This window comes from Motacilla alba, chromosome 7 (genome assembly GCF_015832195.1).
Source record: "Motacilla alba alba isolate MOTALB_02 chromosome 7, Motacilla_alba_V1.0_pri, whole genome shotgun sequence".
Taxonomy (NCBI): Eukaryota; Metazoa; Chordata; class Aves; order Passeriformes; family Motacillidae; genus Motacilla; species Motacilla alba.
This window is the reverse complement of record NC_052022.1, coordinates 16,184,012-16,209,878: the sequence shown is the minus strand read 5'-3', so window position 1 is coordinate 16,209,878 and position 25,867 is coordinate 16,184,012. Positions and strand designations below refer to the sequence as shown.

Genomic DNA, 25,867 nt, shown 5'->3' with positions numbered 1-25,867 from the left:
GTGGGAACACACAGCTCAGAGACATTCTTGGTTTTTGGAATCTAGACTTGAGGACCTCAAGTCCAGAATATACCAAGCATCTCACAAACACATCATGAACACCTACCTCCCCTGCATAATGTCTTATGCCAAACTGATGGTCTGTCACCCGAGGCTTCACGTAGTAGGGGTTGCTCTGAAATAAAAGAAAAGAAGTTGTCTTATAATGCTGGTATAAGAATACAAAGTCAGTCAGGAACTCTGCCATGACTATGACAAGGCTGGGATGGGCAAGGACCTTTGCTCTTGCAGAGCCCGACCACATCTGCTGCAGCTGTGTGCAGCTACGTTACAAATATGTTACTCAAATTTAAGATGGAAATATCCAGCCCTTCAAGGCATTTCTCATGTGAGCGAGGGCTTGCAGAATCAAGGCTGCGGAGGCATGCCATGGATGAAATGTTAATTCTTGTGTGTCTGACACCTGAGGAGACTGAGCTCCACACAAACCATGTGGTGCAGGACACAGGATCAGGATGCAGGGAAGATGGCATGTTTGCATAACACCTCCACACCTTTTCTTCATCAAAGGAAATAACATACCAATTTCCTGTCTTCCTTTATATTTCATCTTTCCTTGCACCTCTCTTCCCCTACATTCAATATTCAGTTTTCCTTTCTCTTTTTCCTCTCTCATTTTCCCCCTCCTCTCTCTGTTCTGTGAAAACCATTTTAACTGCTTAAGAGCAGCCATGCTGTTCTAGACCAGCAATCCATCCAGCAGTATTCTGCCTCTAGCACTGGCTAGGTAGGATAGAGTACAAACAAAGCAAGTAAATCATACCTTCATCCTAACATTCCCTCAAACTCTAATTCTTTCTATGAGGCCTGCCTAACTAGTAACCCCAAATGGATTTCTCTTTGAAATACTTGCTCATTCCACAAGTGAACCCATGCAGACTTTTTGCATCTGGAGCGTCCTTTCACAGGCAGCTCTCAACCAACTACATGTGGAACTAGAGCTGCTTGGATTTAAGCCTGGCTTCCATTAGTGCCATTAATCTTCTACAGGCCATGTGTGGCTTTTACACCCATCGCACCCACCCAAGTCACCTTGTCTCCACACTGCAGGTTCCTTCAATGCAGTTTTCTGTAGCACTGAAGCTATCCCAGTCCTGCTGTTTACCAGTTCTGACAGAAGCTCTCCTTGAGTGGAGGGGCCCCATGGTGTACACGGTTCAAAGTGAAGGTGATCTATAGACTATACAATTCCATAACAATGTTTTCTATTTTTACTGTTAGTTTCCTGGGAGATTGTACTACTTCTTTTGGGGATTTTTATTACTGCTGAGCCCCGTGCTGTTATTTCTGTGGAACTCCATCACAGCCTCTGTCTGGATCTCACTCCTGAGGAGCAACAGTCAGTTCAGAGGCCATAATTTCAAAGGTGACATCAGGACTGTTTTCCTTCAGGTGCAGCATTTTACATTTCTCTATGCTGCTTTTCATTTTCATATTCACTTTACAACACAGTCAGTCTCATGAGGCCCCTCTCAGACCAGCCTTGCCCTGTGAGTCAGCAGAAAACCTCAGTGCTTGTAGGAGACTGTCTCACCTGTAGGCCTCCTGTCATTGAGGTAACTGACCATTTACATTCTGTGAATTTACACAATTGTGAAATCACAACTATAGGCCTACAGTTTCCTACAAAACTTTCTAAACTTAATACCAAACTTTCAAAACTCTCTAAAAATTAATGCAATCCCCCACCTCCTCAGACCAAGAAAATTTTAAGAAACATGTTGCATGATGCTGTTTGTAATTCATCTTTCATCTTCAAGATCTTTTAGCGGTATTTAGCTGGTGACAGCCTCTGATGCTGATAATTTGTTAGTGCTACTGAAAATCTTTTCATGTGTTTTTCTTTTCACACTGATCCCATTTCATTGCTCTTCTCTTCCCCCCATACAGTCATCTTTTTCCAACCACAAACTTCCCTGTCTTCTACTCCAAATACGACTGCTACTGGATCTCTCATGTGGACTGGCATCCTTTTCTCCTCTCTCTCTCTACCAAGCCCCTCTATTTCACCCATGCTCACAACACTTTTGGTTCCTTCTGCTATCTTCCCTATTGCTCCTCTCTCCAGTTGTTTCAGAGGTCATATTGTCTTAAATCCCACCTTCAGGCTTTTCCTCCTTAAGACTACAGCATTCCACAGAAAATACAGAGAAGAGGGCTTGTTCTCGTCAGGCTTCCCAGCAATGCTGGCTGGATGTCTTCCAATGCTCTTCCAGCCAGCACTAGAGACTTTAACTGGTATAAAAAATGCTTTTGCCTTCAGCAAATGCAAGTCCTAGAGCACTCTCCACTGTTCCTCCCTGCTCTTATAACTCAGCCTCCTCCATCCCTTGCAAGCTTCCTAGGGTTCCACATTAACTGCTATTGCCTCAAAGCAGACAGAGGTGACACTATGAACAGCTTAATGAAAAGGCTACTCAATGCACAGAAATCACCAAAAATAGCAACCAAAATGTAGTGGGGCATAAAGGAATGCAAAATAATACTGGCAGTCTCATGCTGCTGCACAATAAACCACAGGTACCTTCTTACCAAGGGAACTGCATTCTGGTCTGATTATTTATCTCAGAAAAGAGAAAAAAATATGTAGACAAATTCAGAAACGAGCAGCAGAAAGAAAGAGGAGCTTTGAAACATCTCCATTTGGAGACAAATTGAAGAGTTTGGGACAGTTGAGAAAGAAAATTCATAACAAGTGTTACATTAAAAATATTCATCAGCTCTATATTAAGAAATACCAACAACAGTTTTTAAAAAAAGAAGGTAAATCAGGCATTCTCACATTTCTTGACCTGTTATACAAGACAAAGCCACAGTGGACTAAATTGAAGGCCTTGATTTAAGCCCAGAGAAAGTGTTTCCTCAAAGCTGTAAGCAGCCAACCAAAAGTCATTGCTATTGCTTCTAATTTAAAGTCATGACTATTACTAGCAGAGTTACAATGCAAATACGAAAAAATGAGAATATCTGCATCTATGCCAATTAAAAAAAAATCAGATAAAGGATACAGATTTCTATGTTTTCAGGCTTGGATGAAGCCTGAATTAGAAGACTAGAAAACATATATGCTGACAATGCACTTACTAAAGTAGCTAATTATTCCATAAGTCCATGCTTTAATTTGCTTTGTTTTCAGTCTATTTACTATTTAGAACAAAGTGTTGGCTGTACCAGAGACATGGCAAGGGATTGCTACAGTGATCCCAGTGGGGTTTCTGTGTCCCCAGGATAGCTTTCTGACCTGCATGAAAAAGTCGTTCCACTACTGTGTCCAGAACACAAGACAGAGGATGAAAGAATTTAATTAATTAGGAACAATAAGAGAGCTTTCATTAAAAGTCATGAGGCAAAAGCCATCCCCAGCCCCAGGAGACAGATTTGACATGCTTTGGAGCAGACTGCTGTGAGTCAGCTGGCAGGAGAAACCCACACACACTGTGCAGCCACATCCTGTGCCTGGGGTGCTGCCTCGTGTCCCGTCGCAGACCAGCAGAACCTGACTCCATCCCATGCTGCAGATTCAAGCCTCCTCTGCCTGCAGCCTGTGGAATGCACACTCCCTCTTCTCTGTGTGCACAGGAGACCATGCTCAGGTTGCTTTACATATTACTGCTGTTCAGTGCAGCCTTATTAAACTCTCAGGTTCGGGCCTAAGGCATTTTAAATTTACTGCACAAAGCACATATTTTACATCAACAAAGCCTTCACTTTAGGTTTTGAAATGCTGATGGGGCTAACATACTGATCATTTGCCTGCCAGGTTATTTTCTTACTTACCATATGCTGGCTGTGAAGTTTTTCCAGAAGGGTGTTGTCTGTGCCTTTGGGGAATCGACTCTCTTCATTCACCAAAGCCAGTAGACCTAGTTTCTACAGCCAAACAAGAGACAAGCTTTTACAGTCAGCAAAAGCTTTAACTACACAGCACTAAGCCAAGAAGTGGAGATCTGAACAGACCATTGAGCAATAACCCTTGAGTTATACCCAGCAAAACTCAAACTGAAAGCAGAATTCTGGACAGTTTATGCATTCAGCAAGCAGATCATAAGTGGAGATTGTGTATAAAAAATTCACATGAAGGTTTTGCTTACCTTCTCAATAAGGTCCAGGCACTCTGCATTATCCATCCAGTCAATGGCTTCCCAGTTTATCCCTTCCCTGATAGTCAAGAACAAACAGAACAAAGTTGTGAAATGCAAGATCCAATGTCCTGGGGTGTAGGAGAGCAGAAGTAACTGAACCTGGCAGCTGTCCCAGGACTCAAGGTGATTTGCAGGAATTAGGCTTTGCTATGGCTTATGGCTGAGGAAGAAGAAGAAGGGACACAATGCACTGCTAACACAAGGAGATGGAAATAAGAGACGACCTTTCTTATCCATACCAGTGACATAGACTGATGCTTTTGTTATAGTCATTGAGCAAATTTCAATGAATTTTAAGACTGTGCTCTTTCTGGAGTGACAAGCATCATCCCACACAGTGGTAATGATGGACAGTTTGTTACACAGCTTCAGGAGTCAGCTGCTGACCCACCAATAAGGAAAGCAGGCCTGAGGCACCTCTGCCAGAAGACTGAACCACTGTTCACAGGCCCACCAGGAGAAGAGACCGGAGAGAGTTTCCAGGGAGAGTTTTGAAGAGGATGCCACAGATAAGCTTTGGCCTGTCATGCATGGAGCCTACAGGGTGGCCCTGCATCTTTCAGAATAGGAGCTGATGGAGGTACAGTAGTGCAATGATGTGCTTTAAAAATCACCCGTGACATTCTGTAAATCTGCTGAATGTGTTTTCCCCCCTTACCATCTTCTTATACTCCCATAATACAGGATATGTCTGTTTTCAGAATTCAGAGAAGCCTAGAATAACTCTTAAGAATACAAGGAAGACTAGAGGCTATATGTGAAGCTACTTACTGACATTTCGATACCTCCTCCTTTCAGGTAGAGACTAACATTGCAAAGACACTGGAGCTGTTGCCTCCAAATGCTTCAGTATGTAGTATGAAGCCCAGGCTTCATACTTTAAGGTTCAAAGCATCAAGATGAGATACATGAATCTAGTTACTAAGCTTGAGGGAGCAGAGCTTATATGGTGAAAGATGAGCTTTAAGTACATTGCCTTAGAAATATTTGATATGTAGTCAATAAAGAAAGCTCTCATTCCTTCCAAAGTTTAGCCACAGAAGTTAAACTTCTGTGCAACCACCAGGAAAGAATAATTTGTAATGATGCATTTTTAATACAAGATTCCTGCAATGGTGGAATTGGCTTGAGAAGTGAGCACATAAATAGCCTTGCAATTTTGTAATCTTTAGAATTTAATGAATTGCCTATTCAACCGTCTCCCTTTACAAGGCTGCTCTCATTTGCCCTCACTGACCCTATTCAATTCCTTCATTCACAAACATAAAGGCTTCTGTTTCAGAGCAACAACTGAAGTATTTGACTAGCAGCCTTCTCTAGAAGCAGAAATACTCTAGAACATCACAGGTACTTCACAAAATACAACCCAGTATGATGCCCACAGAAGAGGAAAAAGCTGTGCAGAAGGCCCCAAGCTCAGCCTGATGTAAATCTTACTGAGGAAAAGAGTCCTTTTCACAGTATAGGAATCTCTAGGACAGAAAGAGGTGTCAGATATCTCTAATTGTCTATCTTTAGGGAATTTCCTTTTTACACACCAGGATTCCATCTGCATTACACCACCACTGCCATAGATAAATCATTACCAAAGTCAGTAACACACCCAGTGACCATACAGTCTAACGGGTTAAAGCCCAGGAACTTTCCATTCAGCTGAGAGACAGAAGGAAATCTTGAGTTTCTAAACACTACAATGGAGAATGCTTTTTCCTGGAGACAAGTGACTTATGCTGGCAAAGCACATGGACAATGCTTAACAAGACATCCATGGTTAGGGTTCTACTAAGGCCCAGCTGTCTCTCCTGCTTAAGTGGTAAGGACTGAGCAGCACAAGAGAAGTGATGTCCTCCCTCCCACTACCAATGAAAGCAGTGGGGCCCCGCTGCCACTGTCTGTCACCTGTTGTACTCCAGCTGCTCCAAGGAGAAGATGTGTTTGTTGAAATATTCCTGGAGTTTCTCATTTGCATAGTTGATGTTAAACTGCTCAAAACGATTCACCTGCAAGAAGAAACAATTATAAAATTTTACATTCCTGTTCCTGAGCTCTAAAAGAATCTATACCAGAAAAAGGGAAGGTGCCAGGCTTGGAGTAAAGCCAGAGAACATAGCAGTGTCAGGTGGATATGAGGAGGACAGTATGGAGAGGTCCACTAGGAGAACAGCTTTTGTAGCCCATGCAAGGTTAATTCAGTAAACCTAATTCATAGTAAAGCATGCTAAAGACGATTATTTTTCTCTTCTTGGAAGAAAGAAAGAAATTCCCTAACTGTTAGGTCACAGGGCTTTCTCTTTTGTGAAATACCTGAGCAGCCACTCTATGACTGTTCAACATACATCCCACATCAGCTGGAGTTAGAAGCACCACATTGTGTGGATTCTCCACACAATGCAAAACAGATGTAAACAAACAATGTACACGCAGGATTTGGATAGCTGGTTCACATACAAATCAAAAATTCAGTATTATCCATCACAGCAGATCTGCTTAGGGTCTATAGCACAAACCAGACCCTGAACATCTGCCTGTATGAATATGGCTGGCAGAAATGGACAGCTAAATATATTTTTCTGCTTTCAGGGGAAAGTGGCAGGGTAGAGATTGCAGAATGCCCTATGCTATCCTTATCAGGATGCAAATCCACCAAAGTTTCTTCCAATATGCATCAACATCTCCAAAACCAACCCACCCCACAAAAAAACAAAATCCTGACCTGAAAGTTCTCGAAGCCAAAGATATCCAGGATGCCCACAGACTTAAAGTTTTCCTTGCCTTTGATCTTTGTATTAATCTTGCTAATGAGCCATGAAAAACACTGGGAATAGAGTGCCATAGAAAGGGAGTCCCTGGAGTCAGCTGCCTGTAAATACAGAGAGAAAAAATGAGTCACAAACAGAACAGAAAGCATAAGGGCCACACAAATCTCTGTGGGACTTCAGGTTCCTCCACTCCTCTTCAGGTTTCTCAGCCTCTGTACTGACTTTGTACAGTGCAGTATTTATTTTTAACAAGTATTTGTAACAAAAAAGTTTTCAAGTAGCCAGGCCACACACAGACAAGCCATAATCTTTGGGTAACTGCACTTGAGAGGGTGAAGGAAGTAACAAAATCAGTGACATTTTTTGGAACAAGTGCTGGGACAGGGAAGGTGACAAAATACCTCACAACTAAGCCCACAGGAGTAATTTGTATCACCTGAGCCAACATTTGCAATGACAGGCAAGGTATCTCGGTTCAGTACTCCAAGCAGAGCTGTCAAATGGGTGTCTGCTCAGTTTTCAAAAAACTGGTAGGGCAAGATTTAATAGAATATTCTGTCACCAAGCCGCCCTCAAAAATTCCCTTTCCAAAATATTCCTGCAAACAGCATTATCCTACTGGAATCCAATTAGGCTGGCCAACAGCCAGGACACATGCCCCAGAAGTTCATGGGTTGAAACTTTGCTGCAGTTGACCCAACATCCTGTTTAGATACCGTAACCAAGTGTCACACGTGGGAAAAATAACTTAAATTGAGATCACTAACAGGCAGTAGATAATTGAGTGTATCTAAGTGTGTGGATGAACATCCAAAATGAAACTTTTGGTATCTCAAGCAAAAGCCTACTACCTGATAGCTGCGCAAGGAATGGGCTGGTTGCATATTTTGATAACACTTGGACAAACAAAAGCGGCACACCTTAAATCCTCCAATTAATACAGAGACATGAGACAAAACCACAAATTGAGAGTCTGATCATGTGCTGTCCTTCTGCACATACACTGTTTAGAAGGGGAAACCAGAGTTTAGGGTTCTGGAAAGACGAGAAGGACAAAAATAAGGGTCCCTAACAAGAAGACATGATCTCAGAGGACAGAAAAAGGAGCCAGGAGAGAAGATGGCAAATGTCATGACTGGAAGAAAGATGCTGGAAGTGGGGAAAGATCCTGGAGATCAGAGACATGGAGATAAATGTCAGGGCATGCCCAAGGACCTTGGCTGCTAGTACCTGTGACCGATAACTGCAACTGCACAATATAAACCCAGGCAAGATTTTGCCCAACCCTCTTGGACAAGCCGCAAACTCCCAGCTGGGAAAAGAAGTTGACATCTAGAGAATTCCAGAGAATGTAGTGCTGAGGGGCGAGCGAGCCAGTACATGAAATAATCAAGTAGGGTGAAAGCTGTAATCTTGTAATTCCGTAAATAGATTACAGGTTGTTTCCCCTGTCTCACCTCTGACACCAGCAGGGCAATTCCTTCAGTAGGCCAGACCAGCAATGACAGACCTTCTAAATGCACCCGAGACCCCTTCAGTTTTACAACCCTAAATAACATGAGCTCTTTGCTAATGGCACAGGCCAGCTGTTTCTGATCCCTTCCAGTGTTTCACAAACTTCTGAGGCCCAGCCTGCCAGATCCTTCTTTTCACCCAACCACACTGTTTTCTCCTCCTTTCTCTTCCTAGGTACTATTTCCTCTTCAGCAGCTCAGAGCTGACACAGAATAACCTCCCTTCTCCACTAAAGAGAACATTTCAAAGCATGGACACACACGCCTTTTCTGGCTATTTCTTCTCTCCATCAGATGATGTGCCTTATTGGCTGGGACTCGGAATGCCCTCCAGGCCATGCCTCTGTAGCGTATCTGGCTACGCAGTAAGTTGGACACATTTTCCAGGAACAGGACCTCCCCATCCAGCTGTAAGCAAAGCCACTTTCCCCACAATATGGCTCAAATGAGATTCTCAAAGGCGCCTTTCATCCTCCCGGCTTTGCCTGCCTTTAGGCAGTTCATCCATTCAGCCCACTGAAATGCCAAAGCTCAGCCGGGTAACGAGCCCATCACATAATGAGAAATCCCCAGCAGTGCTACCCCACCACAAGTGGGAATAGGTGGGTGCAGCACTTAGGGCTTGGGCAGGGGCAGCTTTTACAGGCCCAGTGTTGAGTGCGATAGGCTCACCTAATGAAGACAGCGAAATGGCAGCATCCACTTGCTATCACAATTTTCTTGTGGCCTTGGGACTTCACTGGGCTCCAAGCAGTGAGTGTGGGGTCCAATACACACACATGTCAGGGACAGCTATACCATTAGGGAAAGCTCTGTTCAGGGAGTCAATCCTACAACTGCGTGCCATTGCTGTGGACTGCATGAAGTACCTCTGGTATTATCTGTTATCCAACCTTACACACTGCTAGAGAAAGATGTGGCTCATTTAGAATAGACAGCTGAGAAGAAAACTGTGGTGTTTGATATTGAGGATATCTACCACGGACTACAGGCTGGAAAATATTTTTCACACAATTTCACTGCAAAGAAAGGTCACAGACTATGCAGAAAAAGGAAACCATTTCTTAAAGGCAAAGCTCAGTTTGTGATATATTAGCATGTGTGTCCACAGCAAGAAAACAGGCAACTACTCTGCCATAATGAGCACTGCTGAGACTTCAGCTTGAACACAGTGCCCAGTTAAGGGCACTCCACTTCTTAAAAGATGTGGAAAAACAGAGACAGAAGACAAAGAGATTTAGAGAATTACTTACAAGGAAGCACTGAAGGAAGTAGATTGTTTAGCTTAGAAAAGAGAACACCACATGAAAAACTTCACAGAAGCCAAAGCTTGTAAGGTGGACAGCTGGGATGTCAAAGGTAATCTAAAATATGAGGAAAATCTTTTCAACTTCAGACTCCACTGCAGCTAAAGCAGGATACTTAAAGATGCTGTGAAATTCCTTCCATGGGAAATCTGAAGGAAAGTTAGACAGACATCCATCAGAGAGAGTCTAGTAACTCTGGCTTCTCTGCCAATGTAGGCGTTGGATTGATAACCCTCTGCAGTCTCTGCCAGCACATGATTTCCATTACAGATGTTCATTTTGCTATAACATGGTGCCTTTTCCATCCTAGTACTCCCTGTGTTCCAGTGTCTTGCATTTTATTAATGACAGAGGATTTTCTACAGTTATCTGCGCATGAACCTAAAACACCAAGAGTGCCCTCAAGTGATCAGCAACACCACAAGAGCTACCTATCAGTTTATTCAGTCCTCCTTTGTGGTTGCACGGATGCAGAAAGAAGCTGCTGTGGGGTAACAGCCTAACATCTGCCAGATGCTTTGTGGGAATTGTGTGCCAGCTTTCCAGTAAACACAGCGCAACCTGGGAGTTCTGCAGGTTAAAGCATGCACACATGCAATTACCACAAAACATCTGATGCACCTTCTCATGACACAAGTATGACCAGCTCCTGGTGAGTGAAGGTGACTTAAAATCAGTATTGAGCAGGTGAACTCCCTGGAAAGCCTGAAAAGCAGAGTCGACACTGGGACCTGAGCTACCAATAAGGGCAAAATACCTGAGAAACAAGAGCCCCCAGGCTGGAATGGGTGACACAGGAGGAAGACTCAGGGCCTGGAAATGCAGACGTGGCAGAAGTTGAAGCATACACTAGGACACTTACCTGCTCCACAGTGAGAGGGGAGCTTATCTCTTCCCCACGCAGAATCATGGACCTCTGTGTCAGCACTTCAGAAAGCTGAAAGGCGTCTAAGCCCAGGAGGTCACTGGCAACATTCAGCACTAAAAGGAAGACACACGTTTTTCTCCTGCATGGATCCCCATCACTCATAGGGTATTTTTGCAGAGTGGTGAGGAAATCCCAGGGATTTCTACAAAGCAGGTGACTGAACTCCAGCCCAAAACACACTCCCTCTTACTTGATTCTCTTGGGCGTACCCAAAGCTCTACGCTCACATACCCAGTCTGAGGCTCATATACCCATTACAGAACACAGTCAGGTACTCATGTAAGTCAGCCTTCCTGCTGACAACAGGAAGAGCAAAATCATGTGTAAGACTCAGCACCAGCAAAACACTGCATGAGAAGATATGTTTTTGTAAAAACACAGTACTGCAGTCTGAGCATGGGATTGCTAAACTTGAATGTTAAGAAGAGAGGCAATTAACTTACAACTTGTAACACTTGTAATACATTTTTATTGCTTCTGTCTGTTTTGGGACTCACTTTGCAGACCAGCTCAGATTAAATAATTGTAACAGAGTGCACACTAGCAAGTGCTTCAAATGAAGATGGGGGAAAGTCTCTTAACAGATCACTTTTATCTCAAACTCCATCCTGATCCTATTTTTTCCATCTCTTTCAATCCAAAAGAGAAACTGTGAGTCTGTGGACACAGTCTGAGAATACCCAGGAGGACAGATGGATCATAGGGCCACGGACCAACTAAATCCCACTGGCACCTGGGAGCCATGCATCCTGAGGCAAGGCTTCTGTAGAGTTAACAGGGAACCTGCTGGTGAAGGTACTACAGACCAGCCTAACAAAGGGAGAAAGGAAAAGGGGGAGGGCTTTATTGAGGGCCTTATGGGGCTTTGCATGGTCTACCAAGTTGCTAGGGTCCTACTTACCTGCTTTTGTTGTAACCTGGGCCCCACCGGCTGTCATGAATTCAACGTTTCCCAAATGAAGTGTGCCAGAAAGAAGTTTGAAGATGTCTCTGATTTCTTCAGTGCTGAAATCCACCACCTTCATGGCAGTCTGTGCAAAAACAAACAGCTAATGTTAGCTGTATGTACAGCCAAGTACAATGCAACCACCAGAGGTTTTTTCAAAATGGGGGATCCAGTGTGTGTAAGATGTAAAACTCAGAATTACACTCACCATGAATACAAATGAAATGGGATGGCACAGCACCTCTCTGAGCTATACATTTGCAATGATCTTTACTGTCTCACATTCTCTCTTACATTTACCCTATTGCCACCTAAGGCAGGTGGGCATTGTCCCCATCTTCAGGTTGGACTTTGCTGCATCACTGAGGGTCTGTCACAGGAAGAACAGGTTTGTGCCTGAGTGAGGAAATCCTGCCCTGAACACTGGCAGCACAGGTTACAGATGTTACTGGATGGCTTCCACATTCTCGCTTATTTTCTCCCCTGAAGGATGGATCCATGTAAGATACTTAATTTACTCTGATCCACATAACCCCCTTAATTCATTCTTAGTATAGTAGATTTATGCAGCAAGACTTAAAACCAGGGTTTCTGCATTAACTGTTAGATGGTTGGAAAGAGATTATCAGATAATAAGGAAGTATGGCACATTCCCTCTTAATGCCTGCATGTGAGCCAGGGTTTTTGGGGCATAAATTGACTTTGAGAGGTAGGGCCAAGTCTTTATGCATGCACCCTGTCAGTGGAGGGCTCTGGAGTTCTAGTTCCCTTCTTTCCTCCAGCATCTCTTCAGCTGAAGAATAAATGCCATGTTGCCATTGAAACTTCTGCTGTACAGGTGCTTCCCTCTCTTAAATCACACCTAACCAGGTACTGAAATCCTAAGCTGACTCTACTCATCTTGCCTATCGGGTTTCACCTACATTATTGAAGGCTTCAGGCCAATAAGCATTATCAAATAAAACATGAATTTGCACATTCATCCTGCTAATCCCTTAACCTCTGATAAACAGACGTCTGTTAAATTTCTGTGGTATTTCAGAATAGGTGATTGCCCAGGTGATATAACTTCACTGGAATATTTCTGGAGAACAGTACCTTCAGACCAAACTCTTCCCCTTCTAATGGTCAATCTGAGGTTTCCTGAATCAAGCTATCTAGGGGGCTCCCATGAACCATTCTGGAGTGGGGTTCTGCTCCCCCAAATTCTCAATCATTCTAAATTATTATTCATATTGACTGTTTCCCAAATTCCCCCATTTCTGTACACTAAAGCCACTTTTTGAGTCTTGTTTTAGCTGAGTTTTGGACTTCTTGAACACGAAATTTTGGCTTAGGGCAAATCAATTCTGCCTGTGAGATCTAAACCATGCGGCATGTTTAGTCCATGAGACTGTGCCCAAAAGTCCAGGAGGAGTTAGGACTGGACTCACCATGACCTTACTGAACATCTCTACATCGTTCAGGTTCTCATCAGTCACACAGCCAGACTGGTTCAAGTAGCGGTAAGTCTCTGGCTCACAGAGGGAGAGGCTCTCTGCAACAGAAGAAAAAGAGGCAGGGGAGAGACAGCAATTTATTTAGCAACCAGTCTTCTAGCTCATAGAAGAGGAGGGTGTGCTGTAACAAAGCTTGCAGATGGTACGCAAAATAATTTAGAACAGTCAAATCCCAAGCTGCAGAGTCTCAGTCTCAGAAGAATATCTCAATACTGAATTGACTCAAGAAAAAAACTTTTAATTCTAGCTCCAAAAGTGTACAGAAAAATAGTCCTAACTGTATACATATGGTAATGACCTCTAAATTAGATATCATCACCTGACACAGAGTTCAGAGAGTCAGAGTCAGATTTCTGAAGACATTTGGTGCTAAGCAGCAGTTAAAAAGTGAACATAGTTCACAAACTAAATGTAAAACCAGAATTAGGTCTTTGTATATTTGCTGAGCAACCACATCTTAAACACTATCTGCAGATTTGATCTGCATTCCCCATTTTGAAAAGAACATAGGAGAATTAAAAGATCAATGGAGAAAGGAGGCCAGGATGATCAAGAGCCAAAACCACATTACAGATGGGGAGATGAAGCAGCCTGGGACACCAGCTTGGAGAAGTAGCTGGGGAGGAATAGCAGAGATCTGCTGAAGAAAAGAACCTGTTTTGTATGTTTTCCTTAAGCAATTAACAATAACCATGATCCCCACTATTTTCCTTTGCTTTAGATTAAACTCTGAATTGACCTAAGTAGCCATTCCTGCACGTACCCCCTGAAACTGAAATCCTACTCCCTTCTACTCTGTCAGGCCCAAATCTTCCATCTGATTATCCTAACACACAGAAACCAAAAGCATAAAGAAATTCCCCAGGCCCTCAAAACCACAGTACAACTGTAATATGTTCCTGCTTGCCTATCTGACCTCTCCAGAAACACCATCAGTGCTCAGCAATGCCTGGGACAGACACACACAAAAGTTAATAGGGGGATGCTGCACTTCAAAGAGGATTCATCCACACGCTGCAGCTGCCCCTTTCTCTGTGTGCACTTTTTCCCATCTCTCCCTTCCCCAAGTACAGAGCTATAAACTCTTTGTTCAGACATAAGACATGTTTTGGCTCTAGTACCTCCACTACATTGCTGGTCTTTGTAAATCTTCTCTCCACTATTACCTATACTGAAGATTTGTTCTAAAAATATATCTATCAGTCCATCCTTTGAATTCCTTGAACAGCTCCCACCAGCAACTGAATCAAGACTCTTTACCCTTCCTCTGCCTCTAGCCACTTCCATCACCTCATTACTTTGCACATACTTTTTCCTTCAGCACAAAATGCCTGAAGGCTTTTCTTATAAGGAATTTTTGTCATCCTCAGCCTCTTTCTCTTAACTCTCCTTTCCGTTGCCCTCAAAATCACCATATGGCTGGCCTTCAAGAAGAAGCTACATATCAACTAAGTGAACTATCCATGCTCTGACTTACACCTGCTTCACATGTTGGACTGGAAACAGGACAAGAGACATTTCCCAGAAAATGAAATTACCTTTCTGCTCCCCGCTCACACCAGCTAGCAGAGCATAAAAGATGTGGTAATTCCGCTCCCCGGGGTTCTGATGTACCACCCTGTTCTGAAACAAAGAATACGAGAGTAGCCAGCAGAAAAACATCAGACTTGTGATTGCAAAGGCAAAGAGAGGACCAGGATACAGGTAAATCTCCAGGGCCAATGCACAAGAGGGGTTTCTTGCTATTTAAGGATGGTTTTGTCTAAGTAAATTCTACATCAAGATCTTTGTGGCTGTGCAACTGAGCATACACATTAACAAACTGAACTTTGTCAGTTCTGGCCCTACTCCTCAGTGAATTCCTGACTCCAAAGTAAACTACATCCAACCAGAGATGCCTGCATTTGGAGTTGTACCCCATATGCTTCTCTGTGGAGCTGCATTTCCAGGTACTTCTCTCTCCCTTTCTCCTTGGTAAACAGTTCTTTCTTGGAGTCTCTCTGTAATGCACAGAGTTTATCAAAGATGGGAGAACACACTGTGATAGACACAGAACAAACATTGCTCCTCTGTCTCTTCCTCAGCTGGGACAGTTGCAGCAGTAACAGCTCAGGAGCTGATGCCTACATGCTGCAGTGCAGACAGCCTTGTCCAGGGGGTGATCTGGCACTGCCACACCTTCTCTGAGGAGAGGGCTCACCCAGCACTCAGTGGAGGTGATACCTACCTTTTCCAGTAAATCTGAATAGCGCGTTAAGGAAAAAACATCCAAGTGACAGAAACACAGATTTCTTGGTGATAGGCAAAAAATCTTCTAGACACATTGGGATGAACCCTGCAACCAGCAACAAATCATGAAATAACTGACACTTTGGAAAGCAGGTAAAGAGTGGTTCTAAACATCATCTTAGATCATCCTCTCTAGTCGCTGTCCAAGGAGGTATGATGTGCCAAAGAGATATTTAAAAGGGCAGGGCCAGGTAGAGCATAGATAACATAACAAAAGATGAGCCACATTAGGGACACCTGGAAAGATTAGAGGCCACTCTTATCTGAAAGTCTGCATTGCACACAGCAAGTCTTGCTTCAGTTCTCATTGCTCCTGCAGGAGACCACTGTCTTAAATCTCCTGACAGCACAAAGAGCAGAGGCCAAACAATCCAAGCCTGTCATTTACAACAGCAGTAAATTCATCTGGCTGCTACTCCAGAGCCAATTGGTGTGGTTTGCAGTCAGCAGGAGCTTTGAACGTACAAATGTAGCCAGGACAGCTTTACCTCCCTCATGGAGACAAAAGATATGTCAAAGCCTTTGGGAGTGGGGTACCTGGCCATACAGGGAAGAAAGTCATCATGGCTCAACACAGTTTGATTGTGTTCGATCTTCACTGTCCCTCTGGTCACTGGAACAGGCTCCCCACAGAAGTGGTCATGTCACCAAGCTCGTCAGAGTACAAGGAGCATCTGGACAATGTTCATAAATCATATGATTTAATTTTAGGTAGTCTTGAGAGGAGCAGGGAGTTGGACTTAATGATCCTTATGGGTCCTTCCCAACTTGAGATATTCTGTGATTCTATGACTAGGGTTCCAACGTCCACTGAAGACGGCAGCCCAAAACATTCTCTTCTGCACCCAAATATTTTGCAGAATATATTTATTCTTACTCTGGTCTCACTTTTCTCAATCATGAATTCACTGGCAGAGCTAAGATAAGTGAACAATTTTATGTGGAGCAAACAGAATGTAATCAACCTAGGGGATCCTCCAAGGTAGAAAATTCCAGGCTTTCAAGTATCAAGTGTTGAGATAAACGAAGTGAAAAGTCAAACTATGCCCCTACCTAATGCAGTACTGAGACACAAGGTTCCCAGAGTTAGGTGCTGCAGAGCCACAAAACAAACACTTATTCCCTCTTTAAGTTGCAAATTTGCCCACAGCTGTAAATTGACTTTGATGAGGGATTTCCTGACCTACACTGAGCTCCTCCTTCTCTTTGTTCACTCAATCCATTTCTGGTGCACTGAGAAAAGGATACAATCAGTTACTCGGCCTCCCTGGATGTGCCCATGTTGAGAGAAGTGCAGCTGGATGAACTTGCCAAAGCGGCTGGAGTTGTTGTTATAAACTGTCTTGGCATTTCCAAAGGCCTCCAGAATGGGGCTGTAGAAACAAGGCAATGAAGATATGATTAGTGATGGGATACCATTAAAACGAGTCTTTTGACATTTGCACGCTGTGTTCTGCCACGAGAGATTTATTTGTTACAGCTCCAGCCTGGACAAGCCGGAAGAGCTCAAGGGAAAGGAGGGATGGCAAAAGCAATTTAACACGCTGCTAGATAAATTTTAAACCTTTGGAATTGTAGTTAATTAAATCAGTCCCCAGTGTGTATGGGCAGCTGGTGCACACACTGTCAAGGGCATTCCCCACCAGTGTGGCCTGAGGAAATGAAAGGTGGAAAAAGCCAGCCAGGCTGTGTACCCAACACAGCACATCCCATGAATGGAAGCGTATTTTCTCAAGGATTTTCAGAAGCATCAAGCATATACAGCAAACACTCTGGAGCTTTAAATCACATACTTCCATATTCATTCTACCTTTTTTTTCCTTCTGCCTTTGATAAACCATCCCTTAAAATTACAGGCAAATATCTTCAAACTAACAAACAGTAATAAAACAATTTGTTTGGTACTTAAATTTGATACTGGATCACACAAGCCTTGTTATCTAAATCTTTCTTAGGCTGATATAAACTATATGGTTTCCAAGTAGAGGGACTATACACACACTATAGATTTGGAAAATACATTCTAAGAGAGTATCATCATCCACTTCAGGTAAAAAAAAAAAAAAAAAAGAAAAAAGGGGCAAAAAAATCTATCACCAAACATCAGACCAGCCACAAATTGAAGAATTTTGTCTGCTGTTCACCTTCCCATCTTCAGGAAAAAAAAACAGTTAAAATGCTTGGTACTTGCTTCACAGAACAGTACAAGGGAAAAGCCTAAACCACTCAAACTGACACACAGAGTCCAGGATTAAAATATTCATTTCTGTAATTAAACCAATTCTTAAATAATCTGAAGGGCTGACAAGCAAGGAATCACAGAGATGCTACAAGAACAACCTGTATGTTTTCATGTCTAATTTTAAAAAAGACATAGTTTTAAACAAAAATGATTGCTGTTATTACCCTGAGAGATAGTGGCTTTTAAACATCTCCACAGATCTATTGTGCAGTCCCACGGGAGACTGGGGCAGATATTGGATTATTCACAAGTTAGTAACTACAGCACAAAAATAACCACAACTAGAGACACCCTGGAGCTTGCAGAAGGCTTCAGGCCCTGCAGGTGTTAGCTAAGGGAGAGCTGTGCTTAAGGAAATGGTCAACAACCTTCAGGAAAATCCAGGCAGTATTTTCCTAACATCTCTTGAAACAATGACTTTGAAGTAACAAGGATAGAAATGAAAATTCCTCTGTTATAACACACTACACTCATTGAAATGCCAGTTAGAGAACTCTGGGTGCACAGATCGGGAAAGTTCCTTGCCCTGGAGAATTTGAACTCCAAGATCCACGCCTCTGAAACAAGTGTGCAAATAAGGACATTGCACAGAAATATCCCCACCACTGCCATGAATCAACAAAATTAACAGGGACAGACAGGAAAAGGAACGACAGGGTTATGTTATATGACCACCACAGATGCAGTGAGAGTGCAGGAGCCAGCTAGCCAGTCTTTGTGGCTCTAAATCATGTAAAATTATATAAGAAAAGCACAAGGAAATATCCTTACAGTTCATTTTGGCAATGGGCTCACACACATGAGTCTTTCAGGCTCAGGGGGGAAAATAAGCAGGAGGGTGTCTGAGCAGTTGCAAGGCAGAGGGTGGGGTGAGCTGGTTCAACCAGGAATGAGGGCAGGGGGCCTGGGCTGAGCAAATGGCCTGAGCCAGCAGCACATCACAGCACGGCACCTGAGGCAGAAATGAACTGCAAGGTGGAGCAGCACATCAGGAGGGTGATGTTGGCTCCTCGCTGGATGTGGGCAGGATGAACTCGAGTATTCAAAATAGTGGGAACCAGTTTTAGCAGGGCACCAGAAAGAGAAGTCTGGAGTTCAGAAATACTGCACCATATGCAGCTCAGGTTTCAGATGCACAGTTGAAGACAAAGAGATTTGAAGACTTGGGGGGTGAATAGCAGGAAAGGTGGTTATGCTGTCAGCAGTGGCACCCAACATGGAGAAGGGAGCTTCAGAGTGAAGCAAGCAAGAAAAAAAGCTGAAAGTTAGCAGAATTTTTAATGAACTGATGGATATTTTCAAGAAAGAAAAGAGACAAAATCAACAGTGTCAAATGAGTTTTGAGAGCCTGAATTTGTGAGAAATACACCAAGTACAGAAGTTCCAACACAAGCAAATTATAGAAAGCTGATGAACACTTTGTTTGCAATGCTGTCTGAAACTGAGAAAGAATCTAGCATTGCTCCTTGGTATGTGCTGGGCTGCAAGCATGAAAATCCACCTTAAGTGAACCTGAGGAGGGCCACTGTCAGAGCAAGTGCAGCTGAACTCCAAACACATGAGGCAGGATCCATAGGAGCAGCAGCAGCTACAGGGTCTGGGCCAAGCCTTCAGCTTCGTGTCTTCAGAGGAAAGGTGACAAATCAGATTCCCTTGCATTCACATTGCAATAGCTCATGTAGCACTAGAGATGTACACAGAGCAGGTTGTGATCTCTTACTTCAGCTCACAGCTGTGGCATCTCACAGACTCAGGGATCACCTAGCCAGCATCATAAGCTCTCTGGATCACTGTCAAGTTATCACTTCACTGCTAAGAGTGCTTGAGCCTTCTAAGCCGCTTGCCTTAAAGCAGATTTTGCAGCTCTTGAGCCATGACTGTACTGCTCTTCAGAGCTTCTTCCAATTTGCCTCCACGCCTGCTAAGAGCTGCACACCTGCAAAGGATAAATCATCCAACAACAGTCTCTGGAATACCAGGTCCAAGAGCAGCAGCCCTTCTGCTCAAAGCTGCTCTGCTTTATAAGGACCTAAAACCCACAGTGCTCTCACAGCTGCCTCCTCTGGAGACTTCTGCAACTACCACAGGCTCCATCTGGGACTAATCTGCAGCCTCAACCTTGACAGTACCAAACTGCAGTGCCGCCAGCAAGGTACTTCAGCCACAGGCAAGACAGTCTGGGAAATTTTTATGTAATTCGCTTAATATAATTCAGGTATTAAGGAAAAAAAGGACACAAACAAATAAAACCAGATGTATTTTTCCTGCCACTTCCCCAAGCTTACCTGATGTCAAACACCTACTATCCTTCATTTCTTAGCCTCAGCTTTTTTTTATACCTCAGGTTACACTCACTCCCTCAAAATTTCCCCCAACATCACAGCTCAGGAGCCTGGGGTCACACTGCTTCTCTCTGTCATTCTTTGCTTCCTTATTTTCTCTGCTGCTCTTTGCCTCTTACTGGTTTTTCTCAGCCACACTTTGCTTCTTCAGGTTTTCCAGATACTTTTTCCCTTCATCTCCCTGTTCCAGCACAGGTCACCTGTGCGCCATCATCCCTCAGGTGTGTCAGGACCTCTTCTGGCATGAAGTATTTTCCCTGAAATGTGTCTCCATTCCCTCATTGCTGCCAGCTTCTCTCTCAAACACATTTGACTCAGGCGCTTCCCTGCCTGCCTGATGCCTCATCAGGGTTTAGGTGAGTGGTGGTTGTTCCCTGGTGCCAGCTCCCATGGATGGTTCTCCATGGTATCACTTGCCAGGACAGCAGGAGAGCTGCCAGGTTGCCCGTGGGACTCCCGAGGGCAAGACATAGCAGCAGCCTGAAACACAGGGAGGCTGGGGGAAAGCAGGGGCTCATGGAGGAAACCAGGAGCCAGAGCATGACGCAGAGTCACTGTGAGGACAGCTACAGTCGAGAGCTAGAGCATTAATTCTCCAGCTTAGGAGACGCATCCCACATTGCTGTTGGAAAGAAGACTAATCCATCCACAGACAGCTGGGACAGCATAGCCAGGGGGAGGCAACCTGGGGAGATGGCAACCTCTGCGTTTCCCTGATGTGACATCATTCAGCCCTGTGATCCTCTCCGCCCAGGGCTGGCTCCATCCCTGCCCAGAAGGCAGGGCCCCCCCCGCAAAGGCAGGGCCCCCCAAAGGCAGGCTGATCCAGCACTCTGGGTGCCCACAGGGGTGACTGTACCTGCTTTCCAGGATGGCTTCTTCCACATGAGTGCTCTTCTCAGACACAGGGGCCCCAAGGGAGGTCTGGCTCATGGCTGACAGGAATTTCAGAAGCAACTTGGTGCTCTCAGTCTTTCCAGCTCCACTTTCTCCACTGTTAAGAAAAAACGTACATTTCATTCACAAATCCAGGACAGACAGAGCTGATGACCATCCTACCCGCAGCACGGAAGTGATCTCTAGGAATAAACACGTGACATCTCGCTGTGACAAGCAGGGATCAGGCAAAGGCAGGGAGGGTGGTGTGGGTATTCAGGCAGATGTCAATGCAAATGGAACAGCAGGAGCAAGGCGTGTGATGCAGCCATGGAATAGCTGGTTCTCCATCTCTAACCTTATCAGAACACACTGGCTGTCATGACGCTTCCACAAGCAGCAGTAGCACTCGTTAGCGGTGGCGAAGATATGGGGAGGCAGCTCACCCAGGCGGTGCTGTCTGTACAGCTCTATGGCATCCACACCGTACAGACCAGGGATGGGTTTGTAGGGATTTACTGATGCCAAGATGGAACCAATGTTTGTCTACGGGGAAAAAACAAAACACAGAAAGGAAATGAAGCAAGCTCCTGGGGAAAAAAAAAAATCACAACAAAGCCAGACCCTGAAATAAGTCATGGTGAAGGAGAAAGCCTAAATAAGGACACTGAGCTTCAGCAGAGAGCTGCACAATTTGGCAAAGATGTCAAACCCCAGAGAAGGAGCTGTACAGCTGGGTATGGATGGGGCAACCTGAATTTTGCTGCTTTACAATGTAACATTCTTATTCTGTTGTCCTTATTAAATTAAGCTTACACAATTTAAAAACATGAAGCCATCTTCATACCCAGCTACTTTGCACTGTGCTTGAAGCTGATTAGCAGAGCCAGGACTGAAAGAGTGTCAGGAGAGACCTTCAATGCCACAGTCCTAAGCAAAGGGAGCTTGGCAGAGCTCAAGAACCTCCTGAACTGAGTTGTAACACAAACACACACACTACACACATATGGAAAGAACCACTAAAGCATGTAATTTTTCTTCTGCTGAAAAAATGCTGTTTGGTGCAGTTTAAATCATTTGGTAAACTAAATCAAAATTGACAGCTGAAGATAAAGCTCTAGATTTCAAGTCAAAACATTTCTATATTTTCTAAACATTTTATTTTGAAAATATTTATTTTTAAAATCTCACAGGCCAAAAAAAGAGGTAGCAAGATTTAAAATAAAATACCCAGACAACAGCATTGAATTTCAAATGTATTATTTTGTGCAGTGAGAAGGAAATTAATTTTGCTTTTTGGGGCATGACTTTTTCAGTTCAGCCAACCAGTTCAAATCCAGTTATTCTCAGAGCTGCAGTTCAGAGCAATGGTGCCACCTCTCTCCTAATGATAGCTTTGTAATATGGTCAACATCCGTGCTGCTGCTGTGGTGGCCTCCCTCACAGGGACATCTTGGACTGCTCTACTCAAGGAATACCCATTCTCAGCAGACATGACCAAATAAACACTTAGATTGCTGCAGGAAGTACCAAGCTTTGTGGTCAGGGACAACATCTAGCATTAGTTCCAAACCATGAACTAACTACAAGTCACCCATCAGATATAAAAGCATTTGAATGTACCTACTGGAGAAGCTGTAAATTAAACACGTGGTGACAAGGAAGACTCATCAGGCCAAATGAAATCTGAGGCTATAGCAATGCCAAGCTCTGAAGCCAGAAGCCAGACTGATAAGATGCTGTAGTCACCAAAATATTTAAAACTCATTTATTAAAGCAGCACTCAGAGATCATCAGGGAGGGGGGAAAATCACCTAGGCCAAATTGCATTAAAATTGCATTATCAGTATAAACACACTGTCATGGATCAAGTCCTGAGGACCCTCTGACAGGGATCTTTGTGGGCAGAAATATAATTAATTGGTAATGAAAGCAATAAGAAGCAGATGATCTTCGGCCAGAGAGGTGGAGAGAGAGAGAGAGAGAGAGAAGAAAGCATTGAGAAACCATGGAGTGTCCAAATATAAATTGGGGAAAAGCATTGTACAGGCAGCTGAGGAACAGGCATTGTCCAGAGACTACAAGACAGAAATGTCCATTCTAACTCCTCTCCCAGACCTTCACAACATCTCTTCTTCTCAGATGTTTCAGTTTGCATTTTCCATTGTAGTTTCACTAGGAACAGAGCTCCTTTCCAGAGAACTTCTGGAAAGTCCTTTCCAGGACTTCTTCCACTACAGCCATCTCTTTCACAAGTTTTCCTAGAAAACTTTTCCACGACCCAGCTGCAGTCTCCTCATCATATGCATTCCCTTATAGATAATTTCTATCCATAATTTTTAATGGCACTAAAACCATGTACATACCAGCTACTCTATCAGCAAAATAATTGCCCCCAAAGAACTCTCCAGAGCAAGACAAGCCACATGGGGCAAGTCTACTTCTCAGGATAATAGATCCTACTTGGATGGTTAGGCATGGCTTTGCTAAGGACAGCACAAAATGTAGCAGTACAGCCCCTGGCTCATTTCTACATCACTCACATTACGTTGGGTCTACTTTCATGAAGGAATACATGAAGAGGGAAGAGGGAAGAAGAAGAATGAAGAGGGAAGATGCAGGCTGTTGCTGTGCTCACATAATTTCCTTCAACAGTTAAGTAGAGCTTGAATAGTATTTATCTGGAAAACAAAAGGTACTGTTGAGCTCGTCAACAGTATTGCTGTAGTAAATTAATTATAGGTGCCAGACCAGTCTAGACATACTGCTACCTACACTCCCTGATCAGAAAGAATCCCCTTTAGGAGCTCATGGTGGAGTTAATAATCCTGCACTGAGGGGTTCTTCCCAGTGCTGAGCATGTTACAGAGGTCAGGCGCCTTCATACATCTCCAAAAATTTCAGACCCAAGATGCACATCTCTGATTCATGCTCTATGCAAAGGCAAAAAATGAGGTGTAAAGGTGTTAAACTTTAACACCTTTATGCACAGATGGAAAAGGCACAGAACTAATGCTGAATGAGAGAAGGAATGACAATTCAGAGCTAGCTGAAAGGCTTAAGGAGGTACGGCTGCTATGACACTGCTGGTGTTGTGGCATTTCTGGTACAAGGCACGGACTGAAAAGGAAGAGCATCCTGCATTGCATTTTAAGGTGTGAGGAAGAAGAAACAGGAGGAATATACCCAAATGGGTCAAAAGCTGCACAAACACATAGCATGTGTCAAACACAGGACCAGAAGAGCAGCAAGGATATGGGCCATCAAAATAATGTGGGCATGTGGGTACTGTCACAGGGTCACAAGGCTGTGACAGACAGGCAAAGGGCAAAGGTGTCTACAGAAAAAAAAAAATCAAAAGAAGAAAACAACAACGGAATTTACAGTCTCCTCTGCATCCAGAGCAGGAGGTGGTTCAGAAATAGGGTCACTTTACTGATAATTTACTGGAATACAGGTGCATATGGTTTGGTTGCCTTGATAACAGTTGCTATGCAACACAGACAGATTTACATTTTTTCTGTCATATTCTGAAAACTCTGTGTGCACATAGCATGGACAAGCAAGGTAGGACAGTCTTTGTTATCTATCTTCCTTGTTCTCTCTAAGTCTTAGCAGAGCACTGCCATCGCAGCAGTTCAGGGATGTCTTGTCCCAAGTGTGCTTTTCCTCAGAAATCCCTTTCCTAATACTTGTCTCCTTCCTGAGAGGGAAATCAGGAGATGCTATGAGTAATCATTCATCTGTGCAAGGAGAGCAGAGCAATCAAAAAAAAAACCACAAAAGCACAACTGCATGTAAAAGCAGAAGAGTTGGGCAACAGGTTTGCATTCCTAGTTTTGTTAGGCAGTATCTTTGTCTGTCTGGATCGGGAGGGATGCTCAGCAACCACCTGTGTACATTGCAACTTCCAGCCTGTTTGGCCTTATAAACCATGGAACAGCCATCACGGGGAACCTAGGGAATGTGCATGACAGCTCACCAAACATGGATGTTCACAGAGGATACAGAGCTGTGCAATTACCACAAACCTCAGAGGTGAACATTCATGTTTTGGAAGTTCCTCCATAGAGGCAAAGAAGCCTCTCTGGCAAGGGTAGGATCTTACAGGGATGATGGAGCTGGCAAGGCAAGAAATCCCCTCTAATTCCTATCCTCAAGAGGCAAGGATAACATCAGTACTTCACATGCAATGTGGCAGCCCTGAAGCTAAACAAAAACCATTAATCCAAAAGGGAAGAGCGCTTACATAGATGTTACCCTGTTGGTAGCGCTGGTGAAGGTTAAGCAGGATGGCAGCTTCATGCAGATCTCCCAGCATAGACATGTCTTCTACCCCATCAACACTGGTCTGGTGCATGGGTAAGACCTTTTCTCTGGAAAGGGTGGCTTTGGGGTACTGGAACACCTGGAAGAATGGGGAGAAGGACAAATAGTTTCATGACACCTGGGCACGTGGTCCAATTTCCCACCAGGAATGTACACCTCTATATTTTGGCACTGGAGAAGGAAATTAATAAGACACAGATCTGCTCCCTACTTTTACAGTCACTCTTCCTTTCCTGTTCCTACATATTTGAGCCCTCTGGCCAGAAACTATGCAGCATACTCCCTTCTTTTGCTACACAGTCAATCTCTCACTTTCACCACTGATGGGGACAAATCAACACAAGGTTACTTAATTTCCCCTTAATAAGAGCAGGGCACCAGCCTCCAGCTGCTAGGCTAGACAGGTATTACACACTGCACTCATGACTGTGAATAATGATGGCAGCTGCTCCCAAGAGACCAGGAACAGTCTTACACAAAAAAACACAGGTGAGATCATGTCTCTGACCTTGGGGAAGTAGAGGAAAAGCTAATTCACATTGCAAGTTTGGCCCTGAACTCTCCATAGCAGCAGCCAGAGAGCATCTGGAAGAGTTTGTCATCTCAAGAGCAAAGGAAAGCAAAGCACATGAGA

The 25,867-nt window shown here is 43.8% G+C and overlaps 1 protein-coding gene across 3 annotated transcripts in view; it reads right to left on the bottom strand.

The window, feature by feature from the left end:
* The window catches only part of LOC119702966 (unconventional myosin-X-like), an 89,830-nt gene that overhangs the window by 44,980 nt on the left and 18,983 nt on the right, over positions 1 to 25,867 (bottom strand). For 2 of the 3 annotated variants that reach the window (XM_038141786.1, XM_038141789.1), the window contains exons 3-16: positions 25,154 to 25,312; positions 21,263 to 21,450; positions 20,888 to 21,022; positions 16,693 to 16,817; positions 15,383 to 15,396; positions 14,694 to 14,778; positions 13,090 to 13,193; positions 11,612 to 11,741; positions 10,645 to 10,763; positions 6,916 to 7,062; positions 6,102 to 6,202; positions 4,152 to 4,218; positions 3,838 to 3,930; positions 107 to 175 (exon numbers count right to left, since the gene is read on the bottom strand). In XM_038141786.1, the coding sequence (XP_037997714.1) occupies positions 107 to 175; positions 3,838 to 3,930; positions 4,152 to 4,218; positions 6,102 to 6,202; positions 6,916 to 7,062; positions 10,645 to 10,763; positions 11,612 to 11,741; positions 13,090 to 13,193; positions 14,694 to 14,778; positions 15,383 to 15,396; positions 16,693 to 16,817; positions 20,888 to 21,022; positions 21,263 to 21,450; positions 25,154 to 25,312 (1,536 nt within the window). The remainder of the gene's footprint in view (positions 1 to 106; positions 176 to 3,837; positions 3,931 to 4,151; positions 4,219 to 6,101; positions 6,203 to 6,915; positions 7,063 to 10,644; positions 10,764 to 11,611; positions 11,742 to 13,089; positions 13,194 to 14,693; positions 14,779 to 15,382; positions 15,397 to 16,692; positions 16,818 to 20,887; positions 21,023 to 21,262; positions 21,451 to 25,153; positions 25,313 to 25,867) is intronic. The other variant, XM_038141787.1, reaches the window with a different exon arrangement.